At 36.4% G+C, this 15702-nt stretch overlaps 1 protein-coding gene across 1 annotated transcript in view; it reads right to left on the bottom strand.

Moving 5' to 3' along the window:
• Positions 1-12472: 12472 nt before the first annotated feature.
• COL24A1 (collagen, type XXIV, alpha 1) overlaps positions 12473-15702 on the bottom strand; it is a 438816-nt gene continuing 435586 nt past the window's right edge. The window contains exon 63 of the mRNA XM_011982146.1: positions 12473-12619. Within this exon, the coding sequence (XP_011837536.1) occupies positions 12473-12619 (147 nt within the window). The remainder of the gene's footprint in view (positions 12620-15702) is intronic.

Genomic DNA, 15702 nt, shown 5'->3' with positions numbered 1-15702 from the left:
TGAGCCACCATGCCCGACTTTTGACTTATTTAAAAATCTTCAGTTTTTTGCCCATTAATTCTGTCCCTCCAGCATAAATTATCCAGTTTTAAAAAATCTTTTGGAATTACACTCCAGATTTTATAATATTTTCTCTGGAGATCTATTCCTTTGAGAGTATTAGCAAGCATAGTTGTAATTCATATTTGGAAGGTAGGATCTAAAGCATAGGACTTGGATTGTAGCTCTTCTGGTCATTCTTTCAAATGTGGAGGGTAAGCAGAAGAGTCGATGAGCATCATGGTAGAAAACCTCTGGTGTTACAATCCGGGCTCCACTAGCCCCAGTCTGCTCTCCTATGAAGAGCATACGCCTCTCAGGTTAACTTCTAGTACTCCCACTTTGCCATTCCATTTCCAAGAGCTGCTGTCGTCTGCGGTAATCATCTAGACTTTTGGGTGGAGGGAAGAAGAGAACTGTTCTAAACCAACGTGTATGCACAGTTATCAGTTTTCCTGGTGTTCTTCTGCCTCCTTGGACACTTGTTAGGCTGACTTTGGTTTTTATAACCATCTCGAGTTGAGGTGGGCCATGATCCACCCAAGCTAATGTAGGGTAGAAAAGGGAACAATCAGAGATTCTATCCTTTCATTCCACCCTCTACCTCCATTAGTGTCCCTCTTTATCCCTCCAGGCTTTCCTTTCTCCATCACAATGGACCCAACTCCCTTTCACCTCCTAAGGGTTTTCAGATTTTCCTAGTTAGGCTCATTATTTATCACCCTCCCCGCCCCACCATATATGTGGCATCTTCAGGAATGGATTTGGAGACTCCAGGAGACAATAGCTTTGTTAGTTTGCTATCTTTTCAGAAAACGGAAGTTACCAGATTGAACTTTTTATTTAGCAATACTGTATTATAAAGAATTTGTGAAATTATTTGAGGGGTGTCCCAAATATCCTTTCTTCTGGGCTTCCCATAACACTACTCAAATTTTTCCAGGATGCCTAAATGTTTCATTATATTCACAACTTTGAGGCAATTCAGAAACTGCATATGCTTGTCCACGAACTGTTGCATCAGCATCACCTGGTGTACTTAATCAGAAACAGATCTCTGGATCTCTCCCTAGAGGTATTTAACAAAATGGAGAGAGTTTCTGGGCAATTTATATTTTTCACAAGTGTATCTGGGTGGTACTTTTGATGTATAAGCAGCTTTGGGAACCACTGGGTGAAGGTATTAAAACTGCACTTTGCTATATGGTAGCCATTGGCCATAGTGACTCCTGAGCACTTGAAACGTAGTTATCTAAATTGAGATGTGCTGTCAGCATAAGATACACACTGGATTTCAAAGACTTAGTATATTTAAAAAAAGAATGTAAACCATCTCAATAATACCTTTGTATTGATTACATGTTGAAGTGATATTATTTTGGATATATTATGTTATGTATGTTGTTAACATTAATTTCACTTGTTTCTTTTTATTTGTTTATTTGAGACAGAATCTCGCTCTGTCACTCAAGCTGGAGTGCAGTGGCACCATCTTGGCTCGCTGCAGCCTCCACTTCCCGAGTTCAAGTGATTCTTGTGCCTCAGCCTCCAGCGTGACTGGGATTATAGGCATGCACCACCACACCTGGCTAATTTTTGTATTTTTGGTAGAGATGAGATTTTGCCATGTTGGCCAGGCTGGTCTTGAACTCCTGGCCTCAAGTGATCTGGCCTCCTCAGCCTCCCAAAGTGCTGGGTGGCCTGAGCCACTGTGCCTGAGCTTTTATGTTTTTTAATGTGGCTATTAGAAAATTTGAAGTTACATATGTAGCTCATTATGTTTCAGTTACACAGTGTTATACCAGAAGTGTATTAAAATTCAAATTTCAATTAGATGAGGTTAACATAGTGAAGAATTAACATATTAGTTAATTTATTAATATGTTCACTTATTCAATCATTATTTTTCTTTTCAATTCATTCTCCAAAGTACAGTGTGAGCATTGTTACAAATCAAAGTCTGATAATGTCAGTCACCTCCTTAAAAACCTTCAATGCCTAATTTCTGCTTTTAGGATAAAGAAGTAAATCCTTATTATAGCCTTGTGAAGATCCCTCATATTCTGGCCTGTATCTTCTCTCCAGTTTTCTCTCTCATTACTAGTTCTTCAGATAGCAAGCAAGTCAAGCACTACTTCCTTAGGGAAGCATTTTTGACCTCTCCTCCTCCCCCATGCTCAACCTAGATCATGGTTTTGTGTGTGTGTGTGTGTGTCTGTGTGTGTGTGTTTAGAGTACTTATTTCAAGTTATAATAATTATGTATTTACTTGTATTATCACTTGATTAACATCAGTTTCTCCTCCAGAGAGTAAGCTCTCAGGGACCCTGCATTTTTTTCTCAACAACTCAGAGTACAGTGTCTGATACATGACAATAAAATGTAAAAACATGAAGGACTTGAGCACCTATTATGCATCACACACTGTGCTGTGCTGAGTGATTGTAAGTATTAAAATCTACCATTTGCCTACAAGGAGGTCACAGTTCAGTGAAGGGAGATAAACATGAAAATAGCAAAAATGAAACACTGAAGCAAGAAATTAGAATATAGAATGTGATCTTAAGTGTAAGTAGCATGCATTCCTGTGTGAGGAAAGTTAGGAAAGTTTTTCTGAGGAGCTCGAATGAATGGGAGTTGGCTGGGAGGACAGGGCAGGAGAGCTTTCCAGATAGGAATGAGAAAGTAGAGTATGATCAGGGAACATCAGAGAGTGTTGTGGTTTGAATGTGTACCCCAAAAGTCCATGTGTTGGAAACCTAATCCCCAACCCAACAGTGTTGAGAGGAGGGGCCTAATAAGAGGTGATTGGTTTAAGAGGGTAGAGCATTCACGAATGGATTAATCTTAGCGTGAAAGTGGGTTAGTTATCACGTGACTGAGTTTTGGTAAAACAAATCCAGCCCAGGTTGCCTCTTGTATCATTGCTTTCACCTTCTGATGCGGGATAACCCTCACTAGATACTTGCACCATGCTCTGAACTTTCCAACCTCCAGAACTGTGAGAAATAAATTTCTTCTTTTTAAAAATTTCTGAGTCTGTGGTGTTCTGTTCTAGCAACAGAGAACAGACTAGGACAGATATTTAAATATGATGGAGAGTGCTGACTTTGATAGGAAAGAGAAAATGCTGACAGGTGATCAAAAATCAGGTCACCAAGGCTTCGTAGGCCTTCCAGAGAAGCTTGCGCTTCTTCATCCTGCAGGTGATAAAGAGCCAGATTCTTTTCCTGAGCTTGGGTTCTAAGGTTGGGGAACAGAAGTAAGTGGTGAGGGAAGAAACTACGGGTTGGTTCTGGGTACGATTATTTTTAACAGGGGATAGTGACTTATACCGTGATTTGGACGGACCTATTATGACCACACAAATAACCATTTCCAAAGAATTGCCCGGACTGATTACTGGCAAAGCATTATTTGGATCAAACAGATACATCATACATTTAGGTGGTTCAATCTTAACTGATGTTCCTCTATAAGGATCCAATAATTGGGTAATCACTACAGAAATTCAGGACCTGATACAGAAGGCATAGTATTTGCTGCAGAGACGTATGTGAAATTTATTTCTAAAAAGGTTTTAGAATTTTGTAAAAAATTTCAATTTATTATTATTATTTCTCTTTAACACAAGGCTTAAAAGGAGCAAGTTTTACTAGCCAGAATAGTATTTGGCTATAAAACCCAAGCTCAAGAAATTCCGATTGTTTAAATTTCTTGCTTTCCAACTATCAAACAGAAAACTTGCTAATGCCTACTAATTTAAATATTTCTACAAAGTTGTTTTGTCATTGTATGAAGACTTGAAAAAAAAAACATAGTATTTTTGGATCATATTGAATTACGTGGTAAAGATTTGAGAAAATTATTTTAACTGTGAATGTTTTATATAGTATCTTGGAATTTGCATTATTAGTTAAATGAGAACCTCTTTTATGTACTGAAAATGCTTAAGTGAAAAAATTAAATGTAATATCATTAAAGTTTAAATAAAGTTTTTATTTCCTAGTAGTTAAGGAAGATCCTTACACCTTCATGAGGAATGCACTTTTCATGAAACTGAGTTTCAACTATTTGCTTCAAGAAATGAAAAGTTGGCCAGGTACTGTGGCTTACGCCTGTAATCCCAGCACTTTGGGGAGGAGAGGTGGCAGATCACCTGAGCTCAGGAGTTCAAGACCAGCCTGGCCAATGTGGCGAAAACCCGTCTCTGTTAAAAATACAAAAATTAGCCGGGCGTGGTGGCAGGTGTCTGTAATCCCAGCTACTCAGGAGACTGAAGCAGGAGAATCACTTGAACCCGGGAGGTGGAGGTTGCAGTGAGCTGAGATCATGCCATTGCACTCCAGCCTGGGTGGCAGAGCCAGACTCTGTCTCAAAAAAAAAAAAAAAAAGAAAAAAAAAAGTGAAAAGTTTTATTGCATTTCAACCATAAATTTGTTCTAAACTCCATACCTAATAAAATGCAATTTTTTTAATGGATTGTTACTGAGATTGTGTTTTGTACTTGCGTGCAGTTCTAAAATTCTACTGCTAGGCACAGCCAAGATGACAGCTGAGACTCCCCATCAGTTGCTCTTCTCTAAAGAGGTATCATTTTTCTAACTTGGCTTTAAACAATGCTAGGACTCTGAATCTGAAGCACACAGATTGCATAATTGTGTACCCAGGCTTAGGTGACAACAACTTCATCATAGCTAACATAGCCAATTAATATATAGGTAATAAGGAAAAAATTACACTCAACAGGACATATATTGAAGGTTTAGCTTATACTTATTTTTGAAACTATGAAACCTGCCAGTCTTGCATAGGAGGGCCAAACTCTTATATTTTGGTCAGGACATGAGATCTGCCGTGAAAAGAAATACTTAAAGAGGTTCTCTAGCAGAAGGCAAATTATCCCAGATAACATGGTAATTTGCATGGTAACAAAGGCAAGAAAAGCACAGATTTTTTGGCTAAGACCTCAAAAGCACAGGTAACAAAGCAAAAGTACACAGATAGGATTACATCAAGCCTAAAAGTTTCTGTGCAGCAAAGGAAACAATCAACAAAAAGTGAAGAGAGACAACCCACAGAATGAGAGAAAATATTTGAAAATGATCAATCCAACAAGGGACTAATAACCAGAATATTTAAGGCACTCGACCAACTCAATAGCAAAAAACCCAATGATCCTATTAAAAAATCAGCACAAGAGCTGAATAGATGTTTCTCTAAAGATACACAAGTGGCCAACAGGTATATGAAAAAATTCTCAACATCACTAATCATCAGGGAAATGCAAATCAAAAGTGCAATGAAATATCATCTTATCCCATTTAGAATGGTTACTATAAAAAAGACATAAATGTTGGCAAGGAGATGAGGAGAAAGGGGAATGCTCATACATTGTTGGTGGGAATGTAAAGTAGGACAGCCATTATGGAAAACAGTATAGAGGTTCTTCAAACAACTAAAAATAGTAGTTTCCAACACAAAGGAAAAATAAATGTTTGAGGTGATGGATGTTCTTATTACCTTAATTTGATCATTACACATTGTACACATGTATCAAAATATTATATGTATCCCCCAAATAATACATGCATTCCCAAAATATGTCCAACAGTTATATATCAATAAAAATGTTTTAAAAAACAACAAAAAAGAAAGCATAGAAAAGGATAAGTAGGCAGAAAAAACGAAATGGTCAGTTTAAAATATTTAGAGTTTTAAATATATGTATAATAAAAATACAGAGAGTAGTGCCACATAATGTCAGGAAGAGATAAATGGAATTAAAGTGTAGTAATATTCTTGAATTATCTGAAAAGTGGAAAAGCACTTATTATTTATTTGTTTATTTATTTATTTATTTTATTTTTGAGATAGAGTCTCACTCCATCACCTGGGCTGGAGTGCAGTAGCATGATCTGGGCTTGCATTGTCTGAAAAGTGGAAAAATACTAATTTTTTTTTTTTTTTTGGTGATGGAATATCACTCCATCACCTGGGCTGCAGTGCAGTGGTGTGATCTTGGCTCACTGTAACCTCCACTTCCCAGGTTCAAACAATTCTCCTGCCTCAGCCTCCCAAGTAGCTGGGATTACAGGTGTGTACCACCACACCCGGCTAATTTTTTTTTGTATTTTTAGTAGAGACAGGGTTTCACCATGTTGGCCAGGCTAGTCTTGAACTCCTGACCTCAAAGGATCCACCTGCCTCGACCTCCCAAAGTGCTGGGATTACAGGCATGAGCCATCATGAAAAGTATTAATTTATACAGCCTCTAAAAAGTCAAGGATATGAAGGTGACCACTGTAGTCTCTAGGGTAGCCACTAAAAGGAAATAAAAATAATGTATGGCTAGTAGCTAAAAGAGGAAATATAGAAAAAAATATTTTACCACTCAAAAGGAGGGCAAGAAAGGAGGAAAGAGGAAACAAATCAGAGATGAGATGAACACACAATAATAGTAAGAGAACAGGTTTAAATGTAAATGTAACAGTTATTACATTAAATGTAAACAGACCAAATACCCTAAATAAGTCTAAAGGTGCCAACGTTGATTACAAATAAAAATACAATGACATGCTGCTTACAAGAAACACAATAAAGGTAAGGATGCAGAAAGGTTAAAAATAAAAGGATGGACAAAGATATGCCATGCAGACACTAACCAAAAGAAAACTGGTATAATTATACAAACAATAGAAAAAGTAAACATTAAGGTAATAAGGAGAAAAGGGATATTTCATAATGATAGAATAATCATTCTAACAGGATGATATACCAATGGTGGGCTAAAGCCAACTTGGACTAGCTTCTTAGACCCAACATGTTATCTCTTCCTATCTTCATGTTCTGTAATCTATTTGTAGCTTGAAATCAGCCATGGTACAAGTATTTACACCATGGAAATGGGCAAATGCTAACAAATTAGGGATTGTCTCTTTCTTCCCTCTTAGTGAGCTGGCTGTTAAACATTGGCCAGAACATTATAGGATATAACAACTGTGAATTTGAATGCAACTAATTACAAGTATAAGCAAGAAAAAGTGAGAAACAGGCAAACCCAGTTATGGTTGGAGATTTCAACACCCTTCTCTCATGTAATTGATAGGACAAGCAGACCAAAAAAACACTTCCTAATATAGACAAAAAAGAAAACACACACATACACACACACACACACACACACACACACACAAACTCTATATACCTACCTACTCTCTCTCTCTATTCCAATACAGATAATAACAGAGAATTAGTCACTTACCCAAGTACTGCAAACCAATAAATGGGAGAGTTGAAACTTAATTCATGTTTTCTGCCTCTAAGTTCAATATTCCTTTTGCTATGGTTTCATATTACAGAAAATGTCCATGATATTTATTTTGTAATAACCACTGTAATTTTTTTTTCTTTTTTTTTGAGACAGAGTTTCACTCTTTTCATCCAGGTTGGAGTGCAATGTGCAATTTCGGTTCACTGCAACCTTTGCCTCCCGGGTTCAAGTGATTCTTCTGCCTCAGCCTCCCAAGTAGCTGGGATTACAGGCATATGCCACCATGCCCGGCTAATTTTTTGCATTTTTAGTAGAGAGAGGGTTTCTCCATGTTGGTCAGGCTAGTTTGGAACCCCCAACCTCAGGTGATCTGCCAGCCTCGGCCTCCCAAAGTGCTGGGATTACAGGCATGAGCTACCGTGCCCAGCCAAACCACTGTAATTTTTACATTAATACATACAAATGGGGAGAAAAACAAAACACCTTTCTTAATTATATATATTACATGCTGCACTTCATTTTTAGAAAGTCTTTATATTTAATAAATAGTAATTATAATATATAAAAATCTATATTTATACAACAAAATATGGGGATAGCATGACTTTAAAGAAGATGAATAATTTTATTAAGGGATTTAGCACAAACTTCTTTGGTGATAATGATCATAGAACTATTAAATCTTTAACGATGATGATGATGATGATGGCAATAAATAGCAACAACTAATGTTTATGGTGATTACTTTGTGCCAGACACTGTTTTAAGCATTTCTCCATTTTTGAATCCACTCAACAACCAAATGAGATAAGCATTTTTATTATCCCTATTTTACAGAGAAGAAACTGAGACAATGAACCTACAATGATACACCCCAAATCACACAGTGAATTCTCAGAGCACTTCTAACTACTATACTGCCTATGATTAAGTTGATTGAAATTTGCTTTAAATTTGATATTTTAGGAACACACTTAAAACATAAAGCAAGGCATTTCTGTCCTCTACATGTTTCTTAAATGATCTCTAGAAAAATCATGTAAGTCCAAACTGACTTATTATTATTATTTTGGAAGAGAATGTATAGCATGTAGACTGAAACTAGATTGTAGGATATGGTTTCTTTAGTTTACACTCAACCTTTGTGCTCATTTTAAAACCATTTTTATCTTTTTCAAATGAAAACACAGACATCTTCGCCAAGGCCCTATTTTTTAAAATTGTGGTAAAATATGCATAACATAAAATTGACTGTTTTAATCATTTTAAAGCATATTATTCAGTAGCAATAAGTACATTAACATTGTTATGCAACCATCATCATTGTCTATCTCCAAAACATTGTCATTCCAAACAAAAACTCTGCACTCATTAAAAAAAGGATAGTTCCCATCTCATTCCCACTTCCTCTGGCCTCTGGTAACCTCTATTATACTTTTTGTCTGTATGAATTTGTCTATTCTTGGTACCTCATATAAGTGGAATCAGACACTATTTGTCCTTTTGTGTCTGGCTTATTTCACTTAGCATAATATTTTCAAGGTTCATCCATGTTGTAACATATAACAGAATTTCATTCCTTTCGAAGGCTGAATAACATTCTATTGTATGTATATACCACATTTTGTTTATCTGTTCATCTATTTATCGACATTTGGGTTTTTTATCCCTTTTGGCTATTGTAATAATGCTTCCCATAAACACTGATATACAAGTATTTATTTGAATCCCTGCTTTCAATTGTTTTGGGTATATACCTAGATGTATATATAGCTTTATACATACATAGATATATACATATACATAGATATACCCACACACACAACTTTTTAAAAAGTTATTTAACCACCAAACTATTCTGTGCAATTGTTGTACCATTTTACATTCCCACCAGCTATGCACAGGGCTTTCAATTTTCCTCATCTTTGAGAACACTTGTTATTTTCCTTTTATTTTTAAAATAGCCATCTAATGGATGTAAAGTTCTGGGGTGCTTTCCAAAACTAACAACCAGTTCTCCAATTCTTCAGACACTAATTTGGATGTCCAACAATTAAAGTCAATTCTGACACTGCCTGAAATTAGCATCAGATTCCACAGATAAATGGGTTCAGTACCCACTTCAGATGCCAATTGCAAGTCCGAGGCCATCTGTAATTCTGACCAATGAACTACAAGTGGTAGGTTCCCATGACGCTGCCCTCATGTTCAACAGTTTGCTAGAATGGCTTACAGAACTCAGGGAAACACTTTATTTATGTTTACTAGTTTATTATTACTAGTACTTGTGTTTACTAGTTTATTATAACTTAGGAACAGACCATTGAAAGAGATGCACAGGGCAAAGTACGGGGAGTGTAGTGCAGAGCTCCCATGCCCTACTGGGCGTATCACCTTCCCAGCAAGTTAATGTGTTCACCAAACAGAAAACTCTCTAAATCTCACTGTTCAAGAATTTTTACAGAGCTCCATCTCCAGGGCCTGCCCTCCCCTAATCCCAGGGGTCAGTAGGTGGGATTGAAAGTCTCAATCCTCTAATTACTTGGTCTTTCTGGGGACCAGCTCCATCCTGAGGCTCATTAGGGGCCCCACTCTAAAAAAACCTTATTAACATAAACTCAGGTGTTATTGAAAAGAGTTCATTATAAACAACAAAAGACACTCCTTTCACTTAGAAAATTCCAAGAGTCTTAGGAACCCTGTGCCAGGAACCAGAGATAATGCAAATATAGTTTTGCATTATACCACAGAATTGGTACCTCCTGGTGGTTTTGATTTGCATTTACCCAACGACTATTGATTTGGGGGCATTTTCTCTTCTCTTTCCTTTTTTTTTTTTTTTGAGACAGGGTCTCACTCTGTCACCCAGGCTAGAATGCAGTGGTGTGATCATGGCTCACCACAACTTCAACTTCCTGGGCTCAAGTGATGCTCCTGCTTCAGCCTCCTAAATAGCTAGGACTACAAATGTGTGCCACCACTCCTGGCTAATTTTTAGAAAATTTTTTTGTAGAGATCATGTCTATGTTTCCCAGGCTGGTCTTGAACTGCTGGACTCAAGCAATCCTCACACCTCAACCTCCCAAAGTGTTGGGATTACAGGCATGAACCACTGTGCCCAGCCAGAATCTTTTTATTCATTGGCCATTTCTGTATCTTTGGAGAAATGTTTATTCAAGTCCTTTGCCCATTCTTTAAACTGGGTTGCTGGTTCTTCTACTGTCGAGTCACTGGAGTTCTTTATATACTCTGGATATTAATCCCTTATCAGATATATGGTTTGCAAATATTTTATCATATTCCTTGGGCTGCTTCTTCATTTTCTTCATAGTGTTCTTTGATGCACAGAGAATTTTTAATATTCAGAGAGTTCAATTTATCTATTTTTTTCTCTTGTTGACTGTGCTTTCGGTGTCATTCCAAGAAATCATTGCCAAATCCAATGTCATGAAGGATTTTCTCCTATGTGTTCTTCTAAGAGTTTTATAGTTTTAGCTCTTTTGTTTAGATATTTGCTCCCATTTTCAGTTACTTTTTGTATGTAATATAAGGTAAGGGTTCAACATCATTCTGTGGCATGTGGCTATCCAGTTTTCCCAGAACCATTTGTTGAAAAGACTGTCCTTTCTCCATTGAATGGTATTGGCACACTTGTTGAAAGTCATTTGATCATATATGTGAGAGTTTATTTTTGTCATGGAAATAGGTCCTATAATCTTTTTGCAGGTATATAAAAGATACTTCTTAACAACATGGATATACATAACACAGAAAGGCTATGCCAGATGGGCTATTATAAATAATAAAAGCATATTGCAACAAAAGAGGAAAAACAAATACCACCCAAAATGATTTAAAGCACATTTTTATTATAGATAGGTTAAGTGTGGTTTGCTGTGGCTAAAGATATATTTATAATGGATGAACAAGCTTTTCTAGATACCAAGAGGTATAATATTTTTCTTTCAATATTGAACTAACATTTCTCCGATAACAAGGAGACATCGAACTGGCTGAGCCTATTTTAAATGGGAAAAGACTTTTTTTTCCTGAATGTTGCTTTAAAGACTGGTAAATTAAATTTTTTTAAGTACTAACACTAGATTTAAGTACAGTGAAAGAAAATCAATGAATACTACAAAAACATATAATTTCTACAAAGCAGAAATATAAAGTTTTTATAATTTAAAACAGCAGCAATTTAAAAAAATTTGCTGAATTAAAACTTTACAAAATATATATATACAAAGTATCATTCCAGATGATCGTGAACTTTAAAAACAGTATGGCACAACCCCCAATCTCTACCCCAAACCTACTACTAGATGTAGCTGGCCTATAATAATTTTTACAACAATTTAAAAAATAAAAACAAAGAAATCTCCCAATTCTTTTGTGTACAAGCACAGGTTACAATGTGCTGGCTTTGATTCCATATACACAAAGAGAATTTTAAAATAAAACAAGGACTTCACATAAATAGTTTTACGTGTTATTAAGTGTGTGACCAAACAATTTAAAATAAGTACTAACAACCAAAACATATCTTGATGTAACCAGTACATACACTTTTAAAGAGTGGTAAAGATGAAAAAGGAAATAGTCTATGAAAGCCATAAGCACCTTGTTTTCAAAAGAGCACCAAGCAACACAAAGAGGCAACACGTAAGAGGTAGTGTATCACCGGCTAAGATGTATATGCCCATCAGGGACCTGAATACAGCTTAGTGTTTTGGAAAATAAGGCATATTAGACTGTGGCTTGTAATTTTTAGACAGAAGCAGTGCACATTTGGAAGCATTAGCCAGTATTGCTCCATAGTGCTCTGCATCTCCAGCTGTCTAATGGGTACTATGCACTCAGTCAAAAATAAAAGATACCCTGAAGAATTCCATATTTATACATTTTTAGTTCTAGGGAATTCTCTAAAAAAGCTGAGATCAATATAATTTTTAAAAGAATTAAATACTTTATCAATCATAGTCCTTTAAAAATGCCTTTTCTCCTTCTTAGGAGGAAGTCTGTTCTTCCTGAGATTCTTTAAGATTTAGCCAATGCTTTATTACATGCATTTCATAATGACAGTATCTTTCTGTCTCATTTCTCCCTCTGCAGCAATTACCTGGCCAACAGCCTGAATTCGGAACTCATTCAGAGACTTTACAGAAAGCATACAGAACTGCTTTCAATGTAATACTTTCGTTCAGTTTTGAGATGAGGAAGTTTTTGTACTTCAATCACTGGAAGTTGATTAGGTTCCTGGGTGTGAAAAAGAAATGTTGCCTTATGCCAGCTGCCATCTTGAATCTGTAAAATAAGAACAAAATGCTTTCATATGCATTTCATTAGCAGTCACTTTTAGTAGACAATGCCTTTCACAGATAATGTGAACTTGTTTTAAGGATTAGAGATAATGAATGGAAAGTGCCTAGAACAATGCTCAATAAATGGTAAAATTACTACTATTAATTGAAAACCTGGGTTTATTCCTTTCTTTAGGATGGCATTGTGTGTTCTAATTTTTCACTTCCAGAGGCTAAGGCCAGGCTTCTGCTTCAACTCTCTGTGAATCATTGGACCAGATATGAATTAAAAGACTGCAATATTCCTAACACGAGTAATAACCATCTGTTCTGTATTCCTTTATTTGGGACTGATTCTTCAGGATGGATATTTTTCTTTGATAAAAGGGAACGAGCTATTTCAACCTCTGCATTTTAGGTAGAAAATAAACAGAATCACCTCAGTCAGAAATAATTAAAATTATAATTATGTGCAATCATCTTCTAAGTTTCTTTTTTCTCCCCCATTCTGTAGCTCTCTATTTATATAGTTTCCCTCTTTCTTCTCTTCCTTCCACGGCTTTCTGTTTCTCTTATTAGTATATGCTCCTCTGTTTCTAATAAATTCTATGGAACAAAAACATATCATAAAATATCCGATGATTAAGATTCAACCAGACACAACAGAGAAACACAATTGATGAGTTTTGTGGAGCTGTTATTTAGGAGCTAATTCACTTATTCACAGAATTATCATGATACAAATTTTAAATTTTGAAGGAACTTTAGAGATTAAGTGATAAATTTTATTTTAAAGTTAAGGCAATTGAAGCTCATTGAAAATAAATTACTTGTCTAAAGTCATAAACTTGGTATGATAACAAAATACCATTAGATTCACTCATTAAGTCTTATTTTTTTTTGAGACAGAGTCTCGCTCTGTCGCCCAGGCTGGAGTGTGGTGGCACAATCTTGGCTCACTGCAGCCTCTCCCTCCCAGGTTCAAGCAATTCTTGCGGCTCAGCCTCCTGAGTAGCTGGGATTATAGGCGTGTGCCACCATGCCTGGCTAATTTTTGTATTTTTAGTAGAGACGGACTTTCTCTATGTTGGCCAGGCTGGTCTCAAACTCTTGGCCTCAAGTGAACCACCCACCTCAGCCTCCCTAAGTGCTGGGATTACAGATGTGCCCCACAGTACCCAGCCCCATTATTTAATTTAATTTAATTTTTTTTTTTTTTTTTTGAGACAGAGTCTTACTCTGTCGCCCAGGGTGGAATGCAGTGGTGCGATCTTGGCTCAATGCAACTTCTGCCTCCTGGGTTCAAGTGATTCTCCTGCCTCAGTCTCCCAAGTAGCTGGGATCACAGGTACCTGCCACCATGCCTGGCTAATGTTTATATTTTTACTAGAGACTGGGTTTCACCACGTTGGCCAGGCTGGTCTTGAATTCTTGACTTCAAGTGATCTGACTGCCTAGGCCTCCCAAAGTGCTAGGATTACAGGCATGAGCCATCACGCCTGGCCCCATTATTTAGTTTTAATGGAAAAAAAATAGGCTATAATCAAATACTTACTGGTGGGGCCAGTCAATATGTAATTATACCCATATTTGGTATCAGGTACAGGGATTGACAGAATGAAATAAAACTTACTTGCCTCTATAACTTGCTTTTTATGCAATAACGAGATGTAGAATTACAGCAGTGAAAACACATGAAAATATTTATCCAAATACACTATCTATTTATCATTTATCTATCTGTCTATCTATCCATCTATCCAGGTATAATTATTTCACATAGGGAATAAAAATTAAATTTACATATTAACACCTGTTTTGCATGTAAAAATCTAGGACCAATTGGTATGACACAAGTTGATAAGGTATGATATAAACAAATGATTGATTCTAAAAAATGCAGTTACAAGTCAGGCACATTAAAACTTACTACCCTTCTGTATCTGCAGTTTGTAATTAAAGTCTTACTCTAATTATCCTAATTTTATGGTTTTACCACTTTTAAGTCAGTTATACTGAACAATTCTAAAAGTGCCATTTTCTTACCTTGCAGTCATCTGAAAGCACTTTAGGTTCAAGTAGAGTATTTACTTTAAAAATCTGGCCATTCCATCCCTTGAAACCAATAGGCAATCCTGGGCCACTTGTTTGTGTGCTTGTCCACCTTGGGGTGTTTAGACAGTGAATGGTGATGATATGGGTGGCTTCCGAACTCAGTAAATGAAGGAAGTTCATCTGGACTTTCCCCACTCCAAACTCCAACTAATGTCATAGAAACAATATGCAGGTTATAACATGTGGCAATTGAGAAACTTAACAGTTCAGGAAAATCTGAGGAAAAGTCCTTCAAAGGCAGCCTCCAGAAAGCTCTTTTCCTTGGAACTGAAGTGCCAGTCAATTGTGTGCTGGTAAATGTTTAACCATGGGTTCTTGGGGGAAAAGCCATGATTTATAGTATTTCCTGACTCCTATGGTAGAAGCACTCCCAAGTGCTGGGATTACAGGCACAGCTGAATTCAGACTACCAAGGTGAGGTCACTGAACATGGCAATGGAAAGAAATGTTAACAGTTGGCTTTCCTGAGCCTGTATGGACTGGTTCCAGTTCATATCATCAGGCTACTACATATAGTATTAATAAAATAAAGATAATTTTCACATTATATAAAATGTAGTAATAATTTGCTTTTGGTTAATGCTTTAATACTTTTTTAAATAAAAATCTGAGATCTGTCTCTGCCTTTGATATTTTTTTTTGGTGAGAGTTACCAAAGATGAGTTACAAGTTGTAACAATAATCTGGTTGAGTAATTTTAAGTCTGAGAGCCTTAAAGGACAAGGACAGAACCCTATTCTTTGTGTTGCCAGCCCCTAATGTAGTTTCATTCACACAGTGATCGTTAATAAATATTTATTGAATGAATGAATGAAATTCATAAACAAGTGTTAACTAATACAATGAACAATACAGGACAGTATCTGAGTTAAGAAAACTGCACATTCCCCAGGCTTGAACAGAAAGGCAGATCTTCCTATAGCTCCAGACATTATTATTATTATTTTAGCATTATTCAAGCAGGGATATGGT

The sequence above is a fragment of the Mandrillus leucophaeus genome, unplaced genomic scaffold (genome assembly GCF_000951045.1).
Source record: "Mandrillus leucophaeus isolate KB7577 unplaced genomic scaffold, Mleu.le_1.0 Scaffold235, whole genome shotgun sequence".
Lineage (NCBI taxonomy): Eukaryota > Metazoa > Chordata > Mammalia > Primates > Cercopithecidae > Mandrillus > Mandrillus leucophaeus.
Note: the sequence above shows the minus strand (reverse complement) of the source record. Positions and strands in the feature narration are given on the sequence as shown.